This window comes from Alnus glutinosa, chromosome 8, assembly GCF_958979055.1.
Source record: "Alnus glutinosa chromosome 8, dhAlnGlut1.1, whole genome shotgun sequence".
NCBI classification, from domain to species: Eukaryota; Viridiplantae; Streptophyta; class Magnoliopsida; order Fagales; family Betulaceae; genus Alnus; species Alnus glutinosa.
This window is the reverse complement of record NC_084893.1, coordinates 20,705,757-20,715,354: the sequence shown is the minus strand read 5'-3', so window position 1 is coordinate 20,715,354 and position 9,598 is coordinate 20,705,757. Positions and strand designations below refer to the sequence as shown.

The 9,598-nt window shown below is 38.7% G+C and overlaps 2 protein-coding genes and 1 pseudogene across 2 annotated transcripts; all 3 read left to right on the top strand.

Annotated features, from left to right (window-relative positions):
* Window positions 1-301: 301 nt before the first annotated feature.
* Window positions 302-1,135, top strand: LOC133876201 (probable protein phosphatase 2C 80). The gene has a single exon (XM_062314486.1). It carries the CDS (start codon window positions 302-304, stop codon window positions 1,133-1,135), a length of 834 nt encoding a protein of 277 aa, XP_062170470.1.
* A 2,077-nt stretch (window positions 1,136-3,212) lies between these two features.
* Window positions 3,213-3,762, top strand: LOC133876200 (two-pore potassium channel 1-like; annotated as a pseudogene).
* A 450-nt stretch (window positions 3,763-4,212) lies between these two features.
* LOC133875707 (putative pentatricopeptide repeat-containing protein At1g53330) lies at window positions 4,213-6,781 on the top strand. Its single transcript, XM_062313914.1, has one exon. The coding sequence runs from the start codon at window positions 4,495-4,497 to the stop codon at window positions 6,028-6,030; it is 1,536 nt and encodes a 511-aa protein (XP_062169898.1). The 5' UTR covers window positions 4,213-4,494; the 3' UTR covers window positions 6,031-6,781.
* Window positions 6,782-9,598: the final 2,817 nt, after the last annotated feature.

Sequence of the window (9,598 nt, the reverse complement as noted above, 5' to 3'; positions counted from 1 at the left end):
TGGTATTTTGGTAATTTTATATAATTATAAAATTACCAAAATACCCTTACCTATTATAAACCGGCTTCCCCCGGTTGAAACTCAATCGGAGAGGATCCTACTGCGTCCAACATACGCCCCTGATTGAGTTAAAAACCTTTTGAGTACAACCGTGAAGTTAGGAAAAACTAAGTAATTAAGGCGGTGAAGAAATCCTTTAGCAATGAGTAAACGCCCAATCTTCCTATAAATCGTTGAGAGAACATTCACCTCTCAATCCCCATATTCGTAATATTGTTCATTCCAATTACGATATATATCCATGGATCTCCTTCAATTTCATGTGTTTCGCGCCTTTGAATCGCTGAGTTTGCACGAAGGAAGTACTGTGAAGATGGTTTGCGGAGCGTTCTACTTACCCAAAGACAATCCGTTCAGCCCTCGAGGCGAGGACGCTTACTTTGTTTGTGAGGAGAAGCGGGTCATTGGCGTGGCCGATGGTGTCGGTGGTTGGGCTAAGAAGGGTGTGGACGCCGGCGAGTATGCGCGACAACTCATGTATAATGCTTTTTTGGCGGTCATTAATCAACAGCCCGTCGACGGAGTTGGGGATCTAAAAAGCGTTTTAAACGAAGCTTTCTTGAATACCAAGGCCAAAGGTTCATCCACAGCTTGCATTGCAATGCTCAGTTCTAAGGACAACATCTTGTATTCTATCAATGTCGGAGACAGTGGGTTTATGGTTTTCAGGGCCAATAGGCTTGCGTATCAGTCGCCGATTCAACAATATAGCTTCAATTTTCCGTTCCAGTTGGGAAACAGCGAGACATGTGATCGGCCAAGTATAGCTGCAGAGACAAGCGTGCCGGTTGTCCCAGGAGACATCGTAGTTCTCGGCACTGACGGCCTTTTGGACAATGTATTCCCAGAAGAAATCGAGGATGTTCTAAATCGGCAAACTTTGCAAGGTGTATACGTAAACCCAAGCGAGTTAGCTTTGAGTATCACAAACTTGGCGTGGAAGAACTCGCTGGACAGAAATAGAGAAAGCCCGTTCGCAATAGCGGCTCAGTCTGCAGGGCTCAAACATGTCGGGGGAAAGAAGGATGACATTTCGGTTGTCGTTGCGCACATTGTACCACAAAAATTAGTGTAGCTTGTCTGTTTCATCTCAAATTTCTTGTACGTGTAAAAAAAGAAAATTAATAAAATGCACAAGAAACTCAGAAATTGAGGATTTTTTTTTTTTTTTTTTATTAGGGTATTTCGGCCTCCTATAGGCTGCAATGTACCTTATTCGCAGAACGACTGTCCTACCAAGGTGATAGTCGAACCTTTCGAGCACAGTAACTGCCTTGTCAGGAAACCAATGATTAATCCCTAACCCAATGCTCGATACCACTCTAAGCATTAAACCTTAAATCATAAGCAGATTGTTAGAGGCTCACAAGGACCCCACCACAACTCAGGTGGCTGGCCCCAAGAGGGAGGTAGCACCCAGGAGCTTGAGATCGAATGGGAGAAAAGCCCTATTGTCTCGGGTTCTAACCAACTGAGCCACCCCCTTATGGTTAAGTTGAGGATGTTTTTCGTATTTTTTTTTTTCTTTTCCTTTTTTCCTCCTTACTTTTGCAATAACTTGATTGAGCTGTGCGCATGACCATGAAGGATTCATTTGAGTTTGCGATTTCAAAAAGTGCAATTAAAAATAGCAAAAAATGGATCGTGCCATCATCAAAACTTACCAAGAAATAAAATTATAAAATACAGATTTAAATTCCATATATACAAATTTTCAACGTGTTCACTAGTACCATATTCTTTCAAAGCATTCTGCAAATCAAAACAATCAAAAAAGGTAAATTCATAGAAGTAACTCACCTCACCTATATTAATCAACAACTATATATCCTAATGAACATTTCAAGACTCTTTATCAATTGCATCACCATTATCATGACCACTGTTCGCCAACAAGTAGAGCTCATAAGGTTGGTTGAGTATGCGCACAAGGATGATCAAGTAGAGCTCGTGTAAATTATTTGTGTTGCTTGTGTGCAACAGGAGGTCCAGAGAAGGCTTGTCTCTTGCTGGAGTGCATTGTAATTCGTTGCGTTTTTTGAATGAAAATCTTGTCATCCCCACCCCCCCCCCCCCAAAAAAAAAAAAAAAAAAAAAAAAAACAGAATCATCCTTATAATCATCATCATTTTCCTCGGGCTCTGCAATTCTCACAAGACCACCCAAATCATACAAAACTCAAAAATTCTTGTAGTTGGGGTCATATTGATGATCTTAGCCCTTATTGATTGGTACACTGAGATAGATCATACTTGGAGCCAAAGAGTTCAAATTATACTCTTGATTGTCTTCTCGAAAGGGGGGTGTAAAATGCTTTGAGAAATGTTAGACTTTTCAAAATTTTCTTTCACAATTTAGTTCTCAAATAATGTGTTAGAATCCTATGAGATAGTGACACATTTTCTAAAATAGTAGATCACATAGCTTTTGTACTATGCTTTTGATGTGATATATACCATGGCTATGTGGTTGGTTTTTGTAGATTTCTTTGGAAGTATATCTTTATATTACAGTTTGTAAGCATTGATATATATATGAGTTTCTTTGTCACTTTCTTCTGTATATTAGACACTAATTCGAAAAGTGTAATGAAACTATTCTTTGAACTCCTGTTCAATTGCGTATAAGCCTATTAATGAAAAATGACTTGTTCTGAAACTTGAGTATTATGGATGTTGCCAATAATAGTGTCGAGCCAAAATTTATTTTAAAAAGAAATATCAAAGTTATCAGAGTTGATAATTACTTATTTATCAGTGACGATGACCAGTTGATAACGCATCATTAGCAACGATATAGGAATCATCATTGATAACGTATCATTTAGGAGGGTAATTTTGGACCCGTTATAACCGTCCGGGAAACCGGCTCTGGATAACCGGAAAATCGGGAAAGGTAACTGAATACCCGGAACCGGAGCTGGAGTTAGGTATTAATTTTCTAGATGTCCGGTTATAATCGGGTAACTGGTTCCGGGTGCATTAAATGACGAATAACCTCATTTTAAACTTTTTTTTTTTTGGATGAATAACCTTAGTTTAATTTGATGATGGCATCTGTCTTTAATGATGCTAAAGAATCATTGCTTCCAGATATGAAGGATCGTTCTCATCTCAACGAAAAGAATGCCCTCCAGAGAAGAAGATCAGTAAATGCATGGAATGAAATCTCCTTTACCTCTTGAATCTATATCTGTGAAACAGCAATTTAGCATCAAGCATGTGGTCTTTTTGTTGGCTGCCTACCTAGGTGGGGGCACCCTTTGTTTCTTCCTCATCAGAAATCAGATCAAGGGTCAAAAAACAAATGGGATTCTTGATTCCATTTACTTCTGTGTTGTTACAATGACCACAGTAGGATATGGGGACCTTGTCCCAGATAGCATACTGGCAAAACTACTTGCATGCATTTATGTATTCACAGGCATGGCTCTTGTGGGGCTATTTCTCAGTCAAGCAACGGATTACGTGGTAGAAAAGCAGGAAATCCTTGTAGTTAGAGACATTTCCATGAGTGGAAAAGTCAGTCCAAATGAGATTCTTAAAGAGCTTGAAACCAACAAAGTTAAGTACAAATTTATTATGGTAAGGGTTCTTCTTCTGGGTGCTTATTGTTGTAGGAATTGTCTTCTTGTTTTTAGTTGAAGAATTGAACTTTATGGACGCATTTTATTGTGTTTGTTCAACCATCGCCCTAAAATAGGTTCAAAAAAAAAAATATATATATTTTTAAAACAAATTTCACTACCCGATCCGAATAATTGGTTTCACCCGGGTAACTGGGTAACCCTTGGTTAATCGGGATACCCAACTCCAGAGCCAGTTATTGAAATTCAATAAGTAGGGACTTTAAAGCCGATTCTCGATTTTTGGCCAATAACCAAAAATCGGTTCCGAATTTACACCCCTAGACTATCATTAGCGTGACTCTTACATTATTTACTACGAAAACTAAAGTAGTTGTTGCAGATAATGATATATTGTTATCGTGTCGTTGCTGATAATCATTATTGACTAAGCAACTGCTGCGACAAATCGTCCTTAAAAGCTATTACCTACGACTATTGAATTTTTAGCGACAAGCACCAACTTTTTGTGGTTGCTAAATACTAAAATTCTTATATTGAACCTAAACAAACAAAAAGAAGATAGAGAGTTAGATCACCTATAACTCACTAGTTGTGCAAATAATCACATCATCAGCCACACTTGAAAGCCAAAAGCAATGGGAAAATTGTCATGTCTCGCATTTTCTACGAAGCCAAACAAAACGTATATAACAGCGAGTAAAGGAACGCCTTTTCTGATGGTTTTGATGTCTGGCGTCGGTTAGGCGAGCAGCATTGACAGCTTTCTCTCGTCCTTCTTTGCGGCGGCGTTCGGTGCCTTCTTATATATCACCACCGGTCCCCACACAGGATCCGTCCCAAAATATATGACCGTTGACATCTTTTTTCACTCTTCTGATCAGAATCCTCCTTTGAAACTATCTCACGATCACCATTCACAGACTCTATCAACTCCCACACAAAACTCTCTCTCTCTCTCTCTCTCTGACGTTCCAACCCAAAAGCCCAAAGAAATGAAACCTCCAAAACCCATCTCTCCCTTCAGGCTCTCCTCCCTCCTCCGCCTCGAAAAGGACCCCACCCTCGCTCTCCAACTCTTCCGAAACCCTAACCCTAACTCTAATCCCAAGAAGCCCTTCCGCTACTCCCTCCTTTCCTACGACCTCATCGTCACCAAGCTCGGCCGCGCTAAGATGTTCGACGAAATGGAGCAAATCCTCCACCAACTAAAACAGGAAACCCGCTTTGCTCCCGGCGAAATTATCTTCTGCAATGTCATCTCCTTCTACGGCCGCGCCAAACTCCCCGACAATGCTGTACAGACATTTGATCGAATGCCTGGTTTCCGTTGCAAGCGGACCGTGAAGTCGATGAATTCACTGTTGGATGCGCTCTCCAAATGTGGAGAATTTGAGAAAATGAGGGAACTTCTTCTGGGTATTGATAAATATGGAACCCCAGATGCGTGTACGTATAATATATTGATTAGTTCTTGTTGTAGGAGTGGGAATTTGGACGATGCATGGACTGTGTTTGATGAAATGCAAAGAAGGGGTGCTTCTCCAAATTTTGTGACATTCGGGACTTTGATTTATCAGCTTTGCTTGGATTCTAGGTTGAAAGATGCTTTTAAGTTGAAAGAGGATATGGTGAGAGTTTATGGTGTTAAGCCTAATTCGTTTGTGTATTCATCATTGGTTAGAGGGCTTTGTGGGATTGGTGAGGTGAATTTGGCCTTTAGGCTTAAGGAGGAGATGTTGAGAAGTAAGTTGAAAATGGATTCGGCGGTGTATTCTACTTTAATTAGTGCGCTTTTTAAGGTTGGGAGGAAGGAAGAAGCTTTTGGGGTTTTGGAGGAAATGAAAGAGATTGGGTGCAAGCCTGATACTGTGACTTACAATGCGATTATTAATGGGTTTTGCAATGAGAAGGACTTTGAAGCTGCATTTAGAATTTTGGATGAGATGGTGGAGAAGGGGCATAAGCCGGATGTTATTAGTTACAATGTAATAATTGGTGGGCTGTGTAAGGGAGGGAAGTGGAGTGAAGCGAGAGATTTGTTTGAAGATTTGCCAAGACGTGGGTGTCCTCCTGATGTGGTGTCATATCGGACACTTTTTGATGGGCTTACTAATTTGATGCAGTTTAAGGAAGCAGCATTTATTTTAGATGAGATGATCTTCAAAGGTTTTGCGCCTTGTCCCGCAAGTATAAATAAACTTGTTGACAGGTTATGTCACGAAGGTAATTTAGAGTTGTTATCGGTTGTTCTGAATAGTCTGGGAAAAGGAAGTGTTATTGATGCAGATGTATGGAGGATGGTGGTTTTCATGGTGTGCAAAAAAGACGAGCTGTTAAATTCCTCCATTGTTGTTGACACTTTGATGATGCCAAAAATTTAGATTGTGCCGATGATTGGTTAGGTGTGGATTTTTTGTTCAATCAAAGGCATGCTTCCCGATTTCCTTATATCTTCTCGTGGATAAAATTTACTGGGTTTGATCAAGAGTGAAATGAAACATGCTTACCAATGTCCCTGAGCTCCTGAACGAAGGGAATCCAAAAGGGGTCTGATCCTTGCACAACAGGTTGTGCACCAAGCTTTTTCCAATCCGGGGTTTGCAATCCAAAAAGGTCAAGATTCTGCAGAAGCTGCAACTTTTCTGATTGCAAAAGTTATAGGTCTCTACCACAACTACCCCTACTGTTATTGCAAAAGTTATAGGTCTCAAAGTTGGCCTGGACAAACAAACAAATCTCACTGTTCAACATGATGGCAAAGGAAGAGTTATTTTGTCAGGACCAATTCCAAAAGATTTGCAGAAACTTCCATTCTTACTACATATAAATCTTTCTTTCAATACTTTGGAGGGTGAGGTACCAGAGGAAGGAGTTTTCCGAAATACAAGCAAGATGTCAGTGATCGGATATAGTATGCTTTGTGGGGGTTTCCCACAACTGCAGCTACCAGCATGCTCCACTGAAGAAAAGAAACGCGAAATGTCCCTTGCTTTTAAGCTAAAATAACAATCCCTGGTGTGGTTCTGTGTTTCTTTTTAATGTCATCCTTTGTTATTCTTCATTGGATGCGAAAATTGAACAAGAAATCATCTTCTGCACTCTCAACAATTGACTTCTTTTCAAAGATTTCATACAAGATGTGACGTCCCACATCGCCTGGGAATGAGAATGTGCTTATATGTATAAATGCATCATTTATGACACAATGCGTTTTAAAGCCGTGATGTCGATGAACTTATCAGAACTCCGCAGTTAAGTTTGCTTCTGCGAGAACAATCCCAGGATGGGTGACTTCCTGGGAAGTCTGGTTTAGGGAGCTAAAAGCGGACAATATTGTGTCATTGAGGGTGGGTCGTTACAAAATGGTATCAGAGCCATTGCCCAATCTGAGATGGTGGGAGCGTGCACAAACCCAATGAGGGATGCCAGTTGGGACGCTGGGTCCAAAGAGGGGGTGATTGTGACGTCCCACATTGCCTGGGAATGAGAATGTGCTTATATGTATAAATGCACCATTTATGACACAACGCGTTTTAAAGCTGTGATGTCAATGAACCTATCAGAACTCCGCAGTTAAGCGTGTTTCTGCGAGAGCAATCGCAGGATGGGTGACCGTTTGGGAAGTCTTGTTTAGGGAGTCAAAAGCGGACAATATTATGTCATTGGGGGTGGGTCGTTACACAAGACCCTCTTTCAAGCTACTGAAGGATTCTCTCCTAGCAATTTAATTGGATCCGGTAGTTTCGGTTCTGTATATAAAGGAACTCTTCACCAGGAAGAAAAAGTAGTTGCCATAAAGGTCCTCAACCTTCAACGGAAAGGAGCTTCCAAGAGCTTGATGGCTGAATGCAATGCGTGTTAAAATGCATGTGATAATATTCTTAATTTTTATGTGCATTTTTAATAGAGTATGTGATTCTTACATGCATTTATAAAACTACATGGAAACACATGTATTTTGAACACATGCATGTTAGTTTAATAGACTTAATTAAAATTGTCAAAAAAAAGAAGAAGACTTAATTAAAAGAATTTTCCAATATTCTCTAGCTGACAGACTCAAAAAATAAGTGGCCAATCGGTTATAATAGTAAAAGACTTCTTTCTTGAATGATTCGTTATTATAGGCATTTCGAAGATGCCCAAGTCCAAATATGACTTTTAAGTTTAGTTCCGAGTTAGTGAATGCTGCCAAAGAGAGTGGTGATACCATAATTGGCTACACATAAAACAAGTTAACATGCCTTTTTTGGAACTCTTAAACATTATCTTAATGAGTTACATCTCCCTTATTACAAGCAAAACCAAAAGACACCCGTACAATCGTCAAAGGTCGTCAAAGGTTTATTGAGGCTTATTGAACATTAAGAAATTCAATGCATTAAAAAAAAACTCTTAAATATTAAACACCGTAATGGAGTATGAGTAGTCTAGCTTAGATTATTTATTTATTATTATTATTATTTTTAGAGAAGTCTAGCTCAGATTTTTAACACTATCAAAACATTTTACTATGTATTCCCGGCCCGTTCTACACGTAGCATGTAAGTATAAAAATTGCCTTCTATAATGTCATTACAAGAAAGAATTACTCTATAAGAATATGCAGTTTCCACAAACTTTTCATGCATAATAATAATAATAAAAATGCAAGCATCTCTGTCCCGTTAAGTTAAAAAACAAATAGTAACCTTTATGTAGATATGAAATCAAAATGCCTTGTAGTTCAGGAGAGCTGGTAAAAAACTTCATTATTTGTGACTGTAACAGGGGGAGTTAATTACGTGATATGCAGAGTATGGAATGGGTGGTGAGGCGTCAATACAGGGTGATGTGTATAGCTATGGGATTCTTGTTTTGGAGATGTTCACAGGAAGTTGACTCACGGATGAAATGTTCAAAGATGGTCCTAATCTCCATAACTTTGTGAAGATGGCATTGCTAGAAAGACTAGACCAAATTGTTGATCCAATCCTTCTCCCCAGAGAAGTCGAAAAAACGGCAATAGCAACCGCAGCAGCAGAAAACCTAGGAGAGAGCAGAAAAAACTCTCTCTCTCAACACAAGCTAAGGGAAAGAGTGGTTCAGTAACAATATGTTCATATTTGGAAAGCTTTGAAAAATAGAAAAGTTTCTCTCTCTCACACACACAAAAAAGAGGAAAAGTTGTCTCTAAAGTGTAGCTTAATCGGCTGGGGACTACGCCGCCTCATGAAGTAGATGTCATTATTTCGAATCCCCCCTCTCTCCTCTTGGGTGGACATGTCAAAAAAAAAAAAAGAAAAGAAAAGAAAGAGGAAAAGTTTTAAAGAGGCTCAAGTACACGCACAACATGCGTACTTGCATTTCTTTATTTATTGAACATTGACAAAACCCAATAGCTTGGACTTCTATCCTTAAGAACTAAGAAGGCTATACATTTTCAAACCCAGAAGAAGCTTTTAACAGATGATTGCATGTTTGAGTTGCAATAGTATCTTTTCAGTATGTATGAAGTTTTAGACAGTATGAACAAAGTTATACAGTTATGTGAATATATATATATATATTAACGAGGTTTTAAATTAGTTTTTTTGGCATTATTCTAACAATTCTGTTGGTATTTTTAAAGTTAAGTCAGTGTTTGGATACGAAATTTTGGAAACAAAATATAATTCTGATTCTCATTTTTTCAAAAATAAATTATATTTTATTTAACTTTTACTAAAAAATCAAACATTGAAATTCGCAAATAGAATAACAATTCAATTTTGATTTCTAAAATTCAACACCCAATTATCATGAAAGTTCCCCACCTTTTTTTTCATTTTATGTTCCTACACTTTCTCTGCAACTAAACACCGATCCATAAAATATACAGAACATTAAAAATAATTTCTCAAGAAAAAATCAATCAACTAGATTTGCTTCTGAAAATTGCTGAATCTCAAACACCAATCCAAAAAACCA